Source organism: Protopterus annectens, chromosome 3.part0 (genome assembly GCF_019279795.1).
Source record: "Protopterus annectens isolate FY-2018-M chromosome 3.part0, PAN1.0, whole genome shotgun sequence".
In the NCBI taxonomy this organism is placed as follows: Eukaryota; Metazoa; Chordata; order Ceratodontiformes; family Protopteridae; genus Protopterus; species Protopterus annectens.
Genome location: NC_056731.1, coordinates 1846849735 through 1846866056, shown reverse-complemented (window position 1 = coordinate 1846866056; position 16322 = coordinate 1846849735). Strand labels below are relative to the sequence as shown.

The window sequence follows — 16322 nt, the reverse complement described above, 5'->3', positions numbered from 1 at the left end:
ACAGATATTCCTGGAGCAGAGGGAACTTTCAGTCTGGCTACATCTCCAGGGGTAGATGTGGTACCAGCAGCCAAGGAGGTACAGAGAACCTTTTGCAGATTTTGCTTCCACAATCACTGAAGGTTTGCCTAACTGTTCCCCTCTGGAGACAGTTGAAGAATGACTCTCCTTACGCATTCCCATGTGCTTGGCCATCACAAGGGATTCGAGGGTAAGGAGAATCATATCTAGAGGCTGCTTCATTCCCTTTTTTCACAAAACATCTAACACAGACTTTCCAACCCCCGTAAGTGCCACCTAAGCAAAGGGAAGCCACGTTCAGAGAGGAGGAAAGCCTCCTCAACAACAAGACCATCCAAGAGGTTTCACAAGACCAGGGAGGATATGAATTTTACTCCAGATATTTTTTTTCAGTGCCCTAAAAAAAGACCAAAGAGATAGACAAGACATCAAGTAAATTTCTCTTCTTTCAGGTCAGGCTAATCATTACCAGTTTAGCAGTTCTGGGCCATTTAGTTGGTCTTACCACAGCCTCCCCCCACATGTGTCCATGTGTTCAATAAATTCATGGTTCCTGTTGTGGCTCACACACAACTTCCAGATGTGCATTGTCTAGGTGATTGTGTCTTTGCAGCCCCATCTGTGAAACAGCTTGTACTGGCAAGACAGTATTTGCTTCGGGATCATGGTAAATGTGACCAAGTTTTAATTGGAACCCTCAGAAGATTTGATTTTCATAGGTTTCTAGTGAGCTGCATTGAGACAACTGGCCATTTTATTACATGGCAGGATTTCTCATTGGTTTCAAAGGTCTTGTTTCTGCCCTAACAGGACCAGCCATCAGTGTCTGTAGTTTCTAGTCTTCAAGATACTCTGATTAATGACTGTTTCAGTACAGGTGGTCCTTCATGCTAATCTCAACATGAGAAACTTACACTGGATACTTTAGTTTCAATGGGATCACTTATATGAATTAGTGCATCACAGGATTAAGTTATCTTGGATTTCCAGACAGAGCCTAAACTGTTGGACTGATCCCTGAAATGTCACATGAAGAATACCCTTCACCAAACCACTTCTGACTGCAGCTGTAACCGTGGACTTGTCAACCCTCGGGCATTGGGGGGGGGGGGCACTTCTTGGGCAAGAGAATGAGGCATCTTTGCAGATAAATGTACTGGACATGAAAGCAGTCCTTCTAGTATTGCAAGCATTCCATGACATGCTCCTTCAAGGTGCAATTTGATTCAGTCAGACAATTTGGTAGTAGTAGAGTATATAAACACGCAAGGAGGGCCCTGAACCTACTAATTTTGCTGATAAGCAAAGAGAGTATGAGAATGGGCAGTAGCATCACAATGCACACACCTGGGTCTTCCATTTTACTTGCGGACAAGCTGAGCAAATATATTTTGCTTCCCTATTAATGGTCTGGCAACAGCAGAGTAGCAGGCAGCATATTCAGGAAGTGGGGGCGGACTTGCTGTGATCTTTTTGTTTTATCATTTAATATCAAATGCCCTGACATCTTCAGTATAGTTTCCTCAAGAAGGACAGTCACCCAGAGATGCATTCTCCAGTGATTGAGCCCCAGGTCTCCTTTACATCTTTTTTGCCTTTCCCCTGCTATCATGATTTGTATAGAAGCCCCGTACACTTGATACCCTCTACTGTGGCCTCACCTGAAGAAGAAACCCCTTATTCTACTGCTAAACCCATTTCTCCTAATTCACTCATCAGGGCAGCTTCACCTGGATATTCAATCCCTTCTCCTGACTACTTTGTTTCTTCAGCTCTAGTAATGGCCAAGAACCTTATGTTTCTTCCAAATGTGATTAAACTCATTTCAGCTTCTCAGAATCCCTCCATCAGGAGAATCTGTAATCTGTTCTGTGTGGGCATATGATACAACTGTTTCACCAGTTTTGGGATAATTAGACCAGAAAGCATAACTGTATAACAAAGGAACAAGTTTCTCATCAGATACAGTGCATCTAGCAGTGATTTCTCCATATGACAAAGGTTTTTCAATTTACTTCTTGGCCTCATACAGATCATGTGAGGCTTTCCTTAAAGGTATCTTCCATTCTGTCCCTAATGTTGGATGCTGGTTCAAACCTGCATTGCTTGTGCTGTTCTTGATAACATACTTCACTAACATATTGAGCCACTGTTTAAGTATCTCTGTCTTAGATCTGAAATTTGTACTAGAAAGTTTAATGAGACTACCCCCCGCCCCAACACACACACATTGAACCAGCAAATTCTACTGAGCTCAATTTCTTGTTATGGAAGACTGCCCTATTAGTGGCTGTTGCTTCAGCCAGAAGAGTATCCAAACTTCATCCAATAGTCTTCCCAATACCTCTGCATTGTTTTCCACCTGGGCCATGTATCCTTTAAGATAAATCCATCTTTCATGCCCAAATCAGCCACTCAGAGTAATCAAACTCAGTACATTCATCTTCCGGTATTTTTCCCAAGTATGCCAATAAAGGAGATTATTTGTTACATTGCCTGGATGTGCACAGGCAACAAAGATTCTATTTGGATTGCACAAAGAACATTAAAAACAGTAAAGTAAGCAATGCATTTTGCTAATCTGTAGTTTAGAATTAAAGTTTATGTTTATTTTTCTTATTCTTTATTTACTTTAAGTAGATTATTAACTGATGGATATTCACTATTACTGTGTACTCACAGAAATTAAAATGTTGTTTTTTTTTTTTTTTTTTTTGCTTAACCTGTTTTAGCCTAAATTTGTCATAGGCTCACTAACTGTCTTCAGTTAGAAAATGAAATTTTAAGTGACTGCTGCAACAAAAAGGTTGTTGACCTCTGTCCTAATGGATGCACCAGAAACAGTACTGTACAAAGAATGGAGCCCTGAGGAACTCAACAGTCCAGTGGTTTAGGTAGAGAAGAACTTAATCCTAGGAAAAACCCTGTCTTAATGACCCAAAAAGTAGGACGTAAGCTAGCTGGGAACAGCTCCTGAAAGTCTACTGTAAGTGTATAAATGCTCCAAGATGATCATGTAGTCAGATGAGTCATATGCTGCTGAGAGATTAGGGAGGACCAGAATGCAGTAGTTTCAATTATTTGGACTGTCATTCCAAACTCTTGCAAGGATAGTCTCAGTATTACGTTGAGTACAAGAACAGACTCAAATGAATCACGTATGTCACATTCTTTGGGATGCAAATCAAGTTGAGATCATGACACCTTTTCAAGAATCTTGCTATTGAATTGAAGGTCTCAGATGAGGTAGTAACTGTCTTGATCATCTGGATTGAAAATGGATTGGTAGAGAAACCGGATAACCAGTGTCTACTTTAATAAAGATGGTAAGACCCTGTACCTAAGAGACAGTGTTGCTCTGGTAAACAAAAGGACAAAGGTTAGGCAAACTGTTAATGTCAATGTTCAGGCTTGAAATCATACAAAAATTCTGAGAAGTCTGTCAGGTGAATTTACCTCATCACAAATAAACTACACATTCTGGGTGTCTGTCATTTTAATGGGAAAACGTTAGACTTTGCAGAAACCCTAATGGAGGCAAGCTTAGCTGTAACAAGCGGAGAAGCACGTTCACATTCTTCAGTGGGAAATGTTTTCCAAGTGGCAAGACAGGCTGGACTCTGTAAGTTTTCAGCCTATCAGAAGAGTATTGATCGGGCACGTTGTCATTCCCATTTAACAAAAAGTCTGTTTTGTCTTGAAGGATGTCTGAATTATAATGAGTACAATACTTGCCCAATCTAAGCTTGCCCTTTAAGAAGGTATGATTATCCATTGTAAGGTTTTGCTTTAGAAGGTGAGATTATCCATTCTAAGTTTGCCCTTTTAAAGGTGAGAGCATTACCATTTGTGTTAAAGCCATCAGGCTTTCTTATAGCATGGAACGCAGAATCAAACTTGACCTTCTTAAAGTAAAGATCATAGAATCAGTCCTGGATTCACATGCAACCAGGTGGAGATGGTGTACACAAAGTAAGACTAAAACAATCCAACAAATATGTTGTGGCCTTCTTTTAGACTGAGATGGGTTCACCTGGGCTATCTACATTGGAGTAACATAGAAGCTATTGCAGGAAGGGACAAAAGTGTTCTATTTATTAGTGGCACTTAAATTCCTATACTACACCATCTTGAATTGTGTGAGCTGCACTAAGGGTAGCTTCTCTGCAGATTGAATGAGGTGGCAGCCAGACTATGAGCTTTTCAGCTGGAACACCAAGTCCAGACTATAACCATGTTGAGGAGTAACAGCGGTAACAAACAACAAGAACAAACCCAGATGCCTTCATAATAAAGGTGAATTCTTGATTTTGCTTGCAATAATTGCTAACTCCTGATAGTCCTAGATGTTGAATTCACTTAAATTTCTTGGGGCTGTTCAACACCAGGGTGACTTGAAAGACAGTCACCTTCATGAAAGAATATCCATACATAACTGGATAGATAGCAGATGAGGTGCTATCCACATTTCGTTCCTTCTGCCTTTGACGTAGTCAGAGGAGTTGGTGTCCTTACAATATTTCCTGGTCAAGTGCAAATGTAGGCAGTAAAACATTGCAGTGCTCTTCTTCTTCATCCCTCACCATAAGGGCTGGATAACAGAAAACACAGGTGATGCTGCTACAGCCAAGGAAGGATCAAAGTTGCTATTGCTCAGCCAGTCTTCATTATGAATAAAAGATCTGTAATATCCCCAGGTTTGCTGTAGATATATCTTTCGTTACAATATTGTGGATGGCATAGAACTGAAAGAGACAAGGTTCCCAATAGCTGCCTGAGATTATAAGGAGCCTTAGTCTCCAAAAGTAGATTGTCAGTGTGTCACAGAAAATGTTACCCCAGGGCAGCAATTGATGACCAATATGAAGGCATGAATCTTAACTGTGCAACAGCAGCACTTATTGTGACCACCCCTGTACTGTCACAAACAGTATTTTTGCATATATAAAAACATGCTTTGGATAACTGAGAGGCATGCCTCTCAACTGTCCAGATTTTTGCTTCATATTTTTGATCTGTTTCTCAAACTTTGTGGTTATCTGGCAAATCACTGTGGATTGAAATCACTAAATCGTGACATACATTTGAATTTCCGACTTCATATCCTTCAGAAAGTGCAAGCTAACACAAATTATGTTATTCTAGCAACTTTCTAAGTTTATAAGTCAAATATTTTAAATCTGTCCCTATTTTTGAGCCCTCCCCCATTATTTTAGGCTGTGTCCATATTTCTTGTTCTAAGAGGTGGAGAGGTATGCTGAGAAAGCCATAGTGACAGAGACCCAAAAGGAGGTTACCAAAATATGCTAGAATGACTAAGATTTGCATTAAAGAAAGATACAAATGAAATACAGCAACTCTTTAATAAATTGGTAACACAATGTGATGACAAAGTTTTCATTTTATGCTATCTTTTTCAGATACTCTTTTTTGAACACCTTTATTATCATCAACTTTTAACAAGTGACATGGGTATACATATATTAACAGAAAAGAAAACAAACCATACTGACATTTTACATTATTGCATACGGTGTACGTTTTATTTGTAACAATTTTTTCACTCTAGCCTTGCATAAATTGTTCAGTTAATGCCATCCTTTAAATGTCACTCCTCCACCTGACCGTTATTCTAAATAAATAAATATATATACATATATATATATATAGAGAGAGAGAGAGAGAGAGTTCTCACATATTCCATTTATTTGTATGTAATATACTCTTTTGCTTTTCTAAGCAGCCTGCCTTCAGTTCTTTTAACTCCTTTACAGTATGGTTGGCTTAGACTTTGGTTTCTAATTTCTAGTAATTGTTTTTTTTTTTTTTTTGGCAGCCAACAGCATTAAACTTAGTAAGGACTGACTCTGTAAAGGTTATTCAGATTATACATCCCATTTCAAAACTGTCCTTCCTTTAGACATAATCATTTGCTTCCTCAACATTTCTGACAAAGTTCTCTGTTGGGAATTAGTAAAATCTACCAGTTTGTTACATTCTCAAAAAAAAACGTTTCTAATAACCTCTCTCTTTCCCATCATACTCTAACATTTTTGACCCACCTGAGGAAAAGTTGTATGAAGTCTACTTGGGGTATGAAAATACCTTTGAAAACATTTTCAAGAAAAAAATCCTAAAAGATCTGGACTTTCTTGCATACTTGGTAGCCTTACAGATGTCCTACCATTATTTATTTTTAAGTTGACTTCCCATTCTGTTTTCCCAATTTTTTTGTAATATCCTGTGATCGGTTCTTACAGTTTTCATGCAATATTTTATATATCCTACTAAGATTAGCTTTTTTTTGCTTGGAGGTGTTTTTGCAGGTATTTTTATACCCACACAGACTTCAGGAGACTTCAGAGAACTTTTCTTCAGGCAGATAGCACATGCTGGAGGTATGATGGGATAGAGAAACGTAATCAGGAACATATTTTTGAGGAGAATGCGATGAGCTAACAGTTTCTAAAAATTCTATACAGGATACTTTGTGAGAAATATTCAGGGAACAGATGGTGGTAACTAAAGAAAAGATTCTTCTGAGCATGGATATAAGATCTGCATTTTCCAGATATAGTAAGACTTTACTAAGTTAATAGTATTGGCTACAAAAAAGTAATTACTAGAAAATGGAAATAAATCTGAACCAACTGTAACTAAAGTACTGAATATTGTAAAAGAGCTATAACAACTGGAAGTAGGATCTTCAGAAAATGGAAGTTGGAAATTGCATAGAAATAAGTGAAACTGGTGAGAGCAATACATGTAGGAAAATGTTCAGGAGGAGGACTGAATTTAAGGGAATGTTGGAATTAAACAATTTATGCAGTGTTGGAGCGAATGAAAATTGTTAAAATGTGTACTGCATGAAAATAACAGAATAAATGTTGATGTGGTTTGTTTTCTTTTCTGTTACTGCATATGTAATAATGTCATTTTTTTAATTGTCATATTTATTAAAGATGTTTTAAAAAAGTACAGAACTTATACTAAATGGCAAAACCTACTCAGATCTGGTGGATGTTGCCCATTGCCAGTGCATCAACAAATACATTTTGTCCAAATTTCACTCCTGAAATGACTATTCAAAGCCCTACAATCCTCGTAGCTCTCAAACCTCCCATCATCACTAAAGAACATGTACTGAAATTACTGTTCAAGACTAGGAACACTTCCTCCATGGGACCAGATAACATACACGACTGCTTAATAAATAGGGTTGGAAAGTTGGCATAATGTTTAGGCATTTACCTTACAGACACAAGTTGTAGGGTTTGATTCTCACATGGGGTAATTGGCTAGGCTTAAAATGGCTCAGAAGGGCAGAAACTATGAACCAAACATGCCCTAACACAACCACTACATTAACTATTTAACCTGAGCCTGGTTACAAGCTCCGTCCCAGAAGTATGATGTATAGCACTGGTGATGCCCCCCCATGAAGATTGCCCTACTATCAACCTCAGAAATTGCAGGCTCATCAACCTGGTAAGTCTCATTTCTAAGGCCATGGAACACATTATAACAGACTTGACTAACACTGACATTAAACATTTCATGAGGCTAGATCCACAGCAGTTTGATTTTGCAAAAGGTATAACCTGTATAATGAACATGGTTAACGTCTTTGAGAGTGAAACACAAGCTGTTGACACAATTTACCTTGATTTGGCCATCATTTGACACCATCCCCCATGCTAGCATAAGTAATAATCTAATAGTTCAGGTTTTTATTTTAATATTCTTATACATATCGTTCTAGCAGCAGCTTTTATATGTTTTTTTTGTATAGTTTCAGATATGTTTGAATGGGTTTTTTCAGATGAAACTATGAATGATTCATGCAGCATTTACGATGAAATAGTGATTTAAGTAATGCCACAATTGTTAATTGGTTGTTTAATTAATTTAATTAATCATCATAGCAACTAATTTATTACTGATTGATTGAGCATGTGATTTTGTATATATATATATATTGCAGCAGAAATGCTTGTAGTTAAACCTGATGAAGCGTGTATTATAACACGTGAAAGCGCTCTTTATTTTTACAACGTCATATTAAAGCATTTTATCTTTCGTGGTGGTCCTGTTCCAGTGTTTTTTCAGATTCGACTTGGCTTCTTTTTTGTGGAAACGGACCTTTAGTGGGTAGTATTTTTCCTGTTTTTTCGGATAAGTAATAATCTAAATGTGTTACAAATAAATCCCCATGTGGTACAATGGATAGAAATCTAGCTAGAAGACAGAACACATAAGGTGTTGTTTGTAGGGGCAGAATAAGAGAGATCGTGAAGATATCCAGTGTGTTCTGCCAGGCTCAGTGCTGGGGCTGCTTTTTTTTTGGTATGTATTTCTCTTGACTTATAGAGTAAAAACTAAGACCTATGGCTAACCAAGTCTGGAGATTAATGCAGACTGGGAGTTGTTGTTAAATCCTTGTCTGTCGTAGAAACCCTTCATCGGGAACTTACACTTATAAATGCCTGGTGTATTGAAATTAGGCTTACATCAAATGTTAAAAAATGCAACATTGTCACATTTGGCAGACAGATCATTCCCTAGTATATAACTTTGAGAGTACCCCAGTTTAAAATGAAAATGCACTTACAAACCTGGGAACTTGGGATAATAATTCCCTCTCCTTCAACCACCACATAGCAACAGCTGTCACGATATCCTTGTACTTGACACCAATGATCTCCAAGGGAATATCATCCAGATTAGAAGAGGTTATTATCCCCTTGTATTAAGCATTGATCAGACTAGTTGATTAGTTATAGAATGCAATGCCTCCTGTGGGATGTTCCTCACCAGACATATGAAACCATTGAGAAGACCCCAAATGCTCCTTACAAAGAGGACCATAGGCTTAAAATACCTAAGCTACCATAAAAGTCTTGAAGCAGTGTACTCCTTTTCTGTGTCTTATAGGCTGGTCTGTGTCCAACGCCTTGCCTTCTGAATGATCAAGGATGCAGTAGTCCTGCGATCTCTTGTGCTTTTATAAATAAAACAACCCCACAAATACCAGAACAATAGATTTAAGTCTGCTTCAGCAGTTCAGTAAAACAAGGTGTAGACGCAGATTCATTACCCTGTGTTTCAGTTATCTCCAGAATACATTCCCCTTACATTTGAAGAAGTGTTATACACTATCTTCTTTCAAAAGTGACCTAGGTAATTGGATCTGTATTCATAATTTCAAACTGGGTATGACTGGCTAAGCCCCGCACAAGAAGGGAAGTGTTAAGAGGTAATGGTTGCAAGACTCAGTAGCCTTCAACTTCCTATAGTTCATATGATTCTTATGAATTCTGTCAGCTTCATATTTAAAAAAAACTCCTATTGTATAGTAAACTCCTCCTGTCAGTTAAACTCTGCCATTAATCCATGCCTTTGAGAAGAAACTGGACACTGAGTTGTTGAATAGTCAAATTATGCATCATCGGATGTAAGTAAAATGGGAGTGGGGAGTAATACCAAAACTTTCACTTGCAACAAAAGTTTTGGAGTTGGAGTTGTGTGTGTGAGTTTATGTGTGCTTGTGCATTTGTGTGTATGTGAGTGTATGAGTGTGTTTATGTGTGTGTGTGTTTGGAGGTTAGCATAATAGTAACAGTAATGGCAAAGGAAGAGGATAGATATTTTGGTTTGATTTGGTAGTGGAGTGTTTAAAATCTGCACGTGTGTGTGTGTGTGTGTGTGTGTGTGTGTGTGTGTGTGTGTGTGTGTGTGTGTGTGTGTGTGTGTGTGTGTCTGTGTTGTTTAGAGATACTGATTAGGGAAAGAGTGTTTAGTGCCCTAATGTGTAGGTATGTAGGATTGGGCTAGAGGAAGGGGTTAAGTGTGTGGTTAGAACATATGACTAAGATAGTGCGGGGGGTAGATAATGTAAGAAGATAAAGATAATAAGTAAAATGTACTTCTTTAGGGGTACATAAGTTTTAGTATCCTAACTAATCATATCTTAGCTTGATGAGTCAGATTACTGAATAGCTTCTTATTCATTGTTTTTGAAGTATAATGCTGCTTTGTTCACACTTTTATGAATCTGCAAATGAATTGCAAGTTCTTACGGATGTATGACTGAAAGGTACAAAATAACTTGTAAGTTAAGGGATATGAGTCTGGCAACTGGAGGGTGCAAGTTAAAAACAAGTACCTAAATTAGTAAAATGTAATCTGAAGAAACATATAAAAGACTAAAAAGAAGATTTTTCAAAACCTCTAACTTTGCATCGTATTGTAAATATTTTCATGTAGATTAAGCCAAATGCAGTATGTAATAAATATGTAATTTACCAATAAGAAGGAAACATGCAGTGTCACTATTTTTTTCTTGCTTACCCCTCCAGACCCAGCTCAGGCTTTCTGATTGATCCCTGTCCTTCATGTCCACCTTCTCATGGTACCCATGAGCATATTCCTTTACTACTATCAAAGTCAGTCTTGCGGCATCGTCATTAAAGATGGGGAGTGAGAACCCCCTGGGGAGTAGTGGAGGGATAGTGGGAAACATAATACAGCAGCCAGTCAGTAATCCTATCTCCAAGGAAGAACAATGTACAGTGATGTAAGAGACATTTTGCCACTCCCTTTTATGCTGTTGCTAACCTGTGCAACTCCTGGTCTCTACCAGCGTTCACACAGGCAGTGAACTCTTCAAAATCATCTGTCTAAGATAGGTGAACAGAGCATCTGACAATTCATTCTCTCCTTCTCAGGTTGTTTCTCCCAGTGGCCCAAATCCCTTACAGAACTCGTGTCACTGGCAGCGCACATGGAGCCTTTGCATCTTTACCATTATGCTGATGCAGTATCATTATTTCTGCACACACCCTAGCATATTCAACATAACATTTTAAAGGTAATGCTGCTATGGAGTGTGGTGGATTCCTGGGCTTTATGATCCTCAAGGCATTGTGACCTCATAATTGGAACATTTAGTAAGTCTGTTTATGGAGTAGACAGCGTCCTAAAAAGAAGGTACAGTACAGGGGACACATCACTTCTGCAGAAGTCAGTTTGGATAAAAACTTTTGAACTGTACATTAATTTTCACCTATATTTTAACTTTAACTCATTACATCTGAGTGACTCCTCCAGGTGCATCTGCAGTTAACTCCTACTGGTGCCACTAGGCGTCAACTGTTGCTTGCTCATATTTTCATCAATTAATTCCAAAACGATGCTATGTACAAGGTTTTAAAGATTTCATCTTAAAGCTTAAACAGTGACAAACTCAACTGCATCAATATTTGACCTCTGTCTAGTGCAGGTAGAGAGATATTAACGGTTGTTTTATGGTATTAATTTATATAGAAATGATTTTCACATTGTCCTAAATATTTCAACAACCAAGTAACACAGACAGAACTCCTTAGCCTTATATGAAAGCTCTTAGCTAGATGGAATAAAATGCTGCTGACAGTATGTGTGTAACTTGAGTAGTTGCTGAGATATTATAAGTTGTTTGCAAAATATTACAAACTTAATAGTTACTGTGTTTACTGTGACTTATAATATTCACCTTAAGATCTGGAACCTAAGGAATACCACCACTGTAAAATAGTTTGTGCTAAAGGGTTTGCTATTTATATTCTTTCGTAAGTCCTGTGGTTCCAGAGATACGAACATTTCTCTGAAATGTGAGGACATAATTTGATTCTGTCAAAAGGCTGAGGCTCCGTCCATTAGAAGTTACCGTCCAAACTTCCTGAGCTCCATTGGAATGAATGAATTAAGATGTTTGGGTTTATTTTTTGAATACTCTTCTTCGTCAGTTATGGCCATGGTAGTTTCTAATGTAACTGATCATTTGTTATATGCACATAGATAGAAATACTTTGTGTGTGTACATGTATATGTATGTGTGTATGTATGTATATGTATATATATATATATATATATATATATATATATATATGTGTGTGTGTGCACATATACACTTACACATATATTAGTGTACTTCATAACTGTCTAAAAACACACTAACAAAAAATAAAACTATTTTTTTGCAGTGGGCAAGCCGCTTGCACCCTCAACACATCCTGTCACTGGTATATGTCCCCCAATACGTCCTGTCACTGATAAATGTCAACTCTGAGATCTCACAACAGTGGGAAAGGGCAGATTCTTACTCTCCACTGTACTGCAATCTCCTACATAGTAATGACTACATCCTGTGATCATGTGACTATTCAGTCGCTCTTGCTGCTATTAAACATATTTGATTTTCTGAATATTCAATTATTTGATTATTTCCTATATAAATAAATATATATATATATATATATATATATATATACATATACAGAGAGAGAGAGAGAGCTAGAGAAAGAGAGAATGTGTATTTCATTATTTTGAATGCCATTTTGTTTTACAGCATTCATCTACTCATGTTTGGTTAAATGCGCTTTGAGATTGTCTTTCAGTGGGGAAAGGGAGTTTTCTTCTTTTCCCCACTTTTGTGCAGTCCTGGAGTCAGTATTGACAGGAAAGCAGAGGAAGTGGGGTTGCAGGGGGACTTGCCTCGTGAAAAAAAAAGATATTTCCTTGTTTTGTTTTTTTATTTTTTTATTATTTTTTTTTTTTATTTTTTTTTTTTAGTTGTTTTGATGCTTTTTTCTATTTTTTTAATAGTACAGTAGATTTGAAGCCTATGGTAAACTGAACAAGTCTCCCTTTGCTGTAAATGTACTGGGCTGTTATTTCAAATAAGGAGTTAGTTAAACATTTTATGGCACTACCCCAAGAATGTGTAGAGTTTAATTTATCTCTCATAATATTCTGTTATTGTGTTAGTCTTATTATGGTGGTAAAATGTTACACTCAATATGCTATGTAAGGAATACTCCAAGGTTACGTTCACAGATTCAGAGTTTCATTAGTTAGCATAAACATGTGGGCTAGTGGCCTTCAGTAAGGGTGGCAATAGTTGTTCCATTCTGCATCTTATATGTTCTCATTCCTTTTTAAAGGTATGGGGAGACTGATAATGATTTAAGGAGAGTGAGACTTTATTCTGAAGGTAAACAAAGTTGGGCAATGATTCTTTCTCATTTTCTACTGGAGGTTAAATATTTTGTCATGTATTTTTACCATTCAGTGTGTTCATTCTAGACACAGAATGTGAAGCTTTGGTTATCTTTCACAGGTGATTAAATGAGATCAAGAACAGATATAGTTCTTCTGTCCTAAGTAATTCAGACTTCCAAGCTCCTCAGTTAATTTTGTTTTGAGTCTTTATACCCCAGTAGTTGAAACATGTTTTGTCGGGAGTATATGGTGAGAGGAGTTATGATGAATGACTGGCTGAACAGTCAGGTACAAAGGGATACAGTGGCATTCACAGAGTGGTTAGAAATTCCTCTGAGTGTCATATGAGCTACAGCAAAGTCTTTTTTTCTACCATGGCAGCTTGTTGATCGGATGACATTTTTGTCAGCAATCATACCTAATTCCTTAATCAAAGCCTGTAGCTTAATTGGCTTCCCCAAATAATAATTGCTTCCCTGAGGTGACTATGCTGCATATGCGAGTACTGAGTGCCATTCTGTTATTTTTACATGAGGAGTGGATCATAGCTAATCCCTTCTTAAGTACTGAAGTATCTGAGGGGGAATGGACGTTTGTATAAAGTCTGCATTCATCAGCAGACTTGGTAATCCAAAATTTTCTGATATTTTCTTAATTATCTGGGGAGAAGACTGAATAAGGAACCCTGCTGGCTGCCACCAATTTTTTTTATTGATATGAGGAATCAGCCACCCAACCTTACCACTTAGGTTTTACCAGAAGGTCATTGACCAGCATAGATGATGTCATAAGTATTAATGTTGAGTTTATCAAGTTTATCTTTGTTCTCTGCATTTGAGATGGTAACAAATGTCTTTCTGTGACTGAAATAATCTGTGAGCACTGAAAGCAGCTCATCTAATGCAGCCATGACTTCTTTGAAGAAGCTGTCTGGGTATAAATATATGATTGGCATTTCAGAAAACCATTGTAGTAAATTGCCTATATCCATGTAAACCACTTTGCCCGGTATCGCTTTCATGACCTTGCCGATGATACTGATAAAACAAATGAAGACGTAATCCCCAGATTGGATTCGGATATATATGATATATATGGATAAGGGCTACTTTGACCTTTTACCACATTTTGGTGGCAAAGCCTGTGGAGGAACTGGTTAGGTGGACTGGTGCTTGGACCATTTTTCAGCCACAGTCTTGGGGTAGTTGCGCATAGTTCTGCAGTTCTACAAAGCTGACCAGCTATTAGTGTACATTTGTTAAATGCTCATGCCTTTCTTCATATACATTTTGAATATAACAGATTGCACAGGTATATATGGGTGGGTTACAGAGTTTCACATTTCATAATTTGGTAAAGAGGAGAGTGTAGCAGTAGACTGTGAAAAGAAGTTAACAGTAGAGCCAATGATAACCATCACTGGAGTACCTTCCCATCTTATAGATAACTATACCTTCACTGTAGTTTCCTTCTAGTACCAATCTATGCAAATATTGATTGTCTGTAAGTCAGAAACTGTAACATGTTTTCACTGAGGGCTGTTACTAATCACTATTCAGGTAAGACATAGCATTATGCAATGATTTGCTATAGTGGCTAATTCAAATACCTGAATAAAATGCACCGTTCTGTATTTGGAAGCCTACATACATATTTGCAGTAAGAATTGTTATAACAAAAGTTTAAGTGCTACATTGTCAGTTCTAGCAGTATTTAGTGCTGTGAAGGTAAGATAGGTTCATGGTTCATAGATTAGTATTGAGCTAATTGCCCTTGCGAGCCATTTTAAGCCTAGCCAGTTATCCCTTGTGAGATTCAAACCCTGCACCTTGTGCTTGCAAGGCAAACACCTTAACCATTAGGCCACTCTCCCAACCCTTAGAATAGCTTTATCCCACAAGGTTTTGCTTGACAGTGGTGAGAAAATCAGGGTATACATTTTCTTTAGTATTGCTTTTCTTGTTCCCAGCTGCTCAGCTCCTTATGGAGTGCCATGACCAGTGATTCCTTTACTTTGGTAAGTAAAAGAATCAGAGAAAAGAGAATGAGAAAAATAGGAAGAAGAAAAAGAGCAATGATAAAGGCAATGATGATGTTTAACAGTAATATCACTGAACCTTTTCAGATGTAAAACTTTGCTGTACTTTGCATAGTATAATAAACTAATTAAACATGGGAGACATTCTGTAGAGCAGAAAAAAAGAATTGCCATTATGCCTTACAGCTTGTCATGAGGAGTCTAGCTTTTGATTCTGATTTCAAGCAAGTAAATTATACTAGCTGTTACTTCCATTATGTTTCTGTTGACAAAGGTAATTACATTTAGCATAACGTGAAATTGTGTATTTTTTTTTCAAAACTAACAGCAGTATTTACTTATATTTCAGCCTCCCTGAAGGTGCCAGGAGCAGACAGCGATGATGAATCAAAGACCCCTTCACCATCCCCACGCCATGGTAGATCTAGACCCTCATCTGTTGCTGTGGAATCTTCATCTGAGTCAGAAGATGGAGATTCCAGAGGGGAGGTATGTACAAAAGAAACAGCTGGTTCAGAGGTGTACTTAAAGTTTCATTTTAGTTTGTTAGTGTAATGGAACTTGCATCACCAGAAAAGGTAAAGGATTATTGCCTTCATATAATAAATCCATTTGCTTATCCTTTGTTCATGTCCATTGAAAGGAAATTCCATCTGACTGTGATCTAACACTTAATTAACTCCAGCTGTTCAGGACTGAATGAGTTAATATAGCTTCTTAACTTAAACTTTGCTCTTCAGAAATCCTTCTTAGCTCTGTCCTACATTTTCTGTAAGTCTAATATGATTAGGTTACTTCTCTAAAAAATTCTGTCACCACTCCATGTTCAGTGGTGGCAACATTGCATAGTTTCTGAACTTTCACACTTTTTAAGGCCTCTTTCTTCTTTTCACAGTTGTTGAATATGTCATTGTTGAGATACCTTCTTTGACATGTCTGCAGTTACTTTACAAGGGAGAGCATAGTTTTCATGGATGTTACAGGGCTGTGACTGAATTACGCACGTTGATCTCTTTTATCTTCACTTTTGATTGTGGCAACAGTTTTAACCTTTAATCAGATTGTAAGTATTAAACAGAGTTAAGAATGCCACTGACTTGCTTTATGGTTTTAATAAACTCACCAGAAGCTTTCCGACACTGTGTCAGTAGGAGAAAACACCATACATAATGTAATGAAGTTTTTCTAAAGTTCATACCATTTCGCCAGTGATAACACAAGT

At 37.5% G+C, this 16322-nt stretch overlaps 1 protein-coding gene across 1 annotated transcript in view; it reads left to right on the top strand.

Moving 5' to 3' along the window:
- OBSCN (obscurin, cytoskeletal calmodulin and titin-interacting RhoGEF) overlaps window positions 1-16322 on the top strand; it is a 4979884-nt gene that overhangs the window by 4614829 nt on the left and 348733 nt on the right. Inside the window, exon 80 of the mRNA XM_044066040.1 lies at window positions 15450-15589. Coding sequence (XP_043921975.1) covers window positions 15450-15589 — 140 coding nt within the window. The remainder of the gene's footprint in view (window positions 1-15449; window positions 15590-16322) is intronic.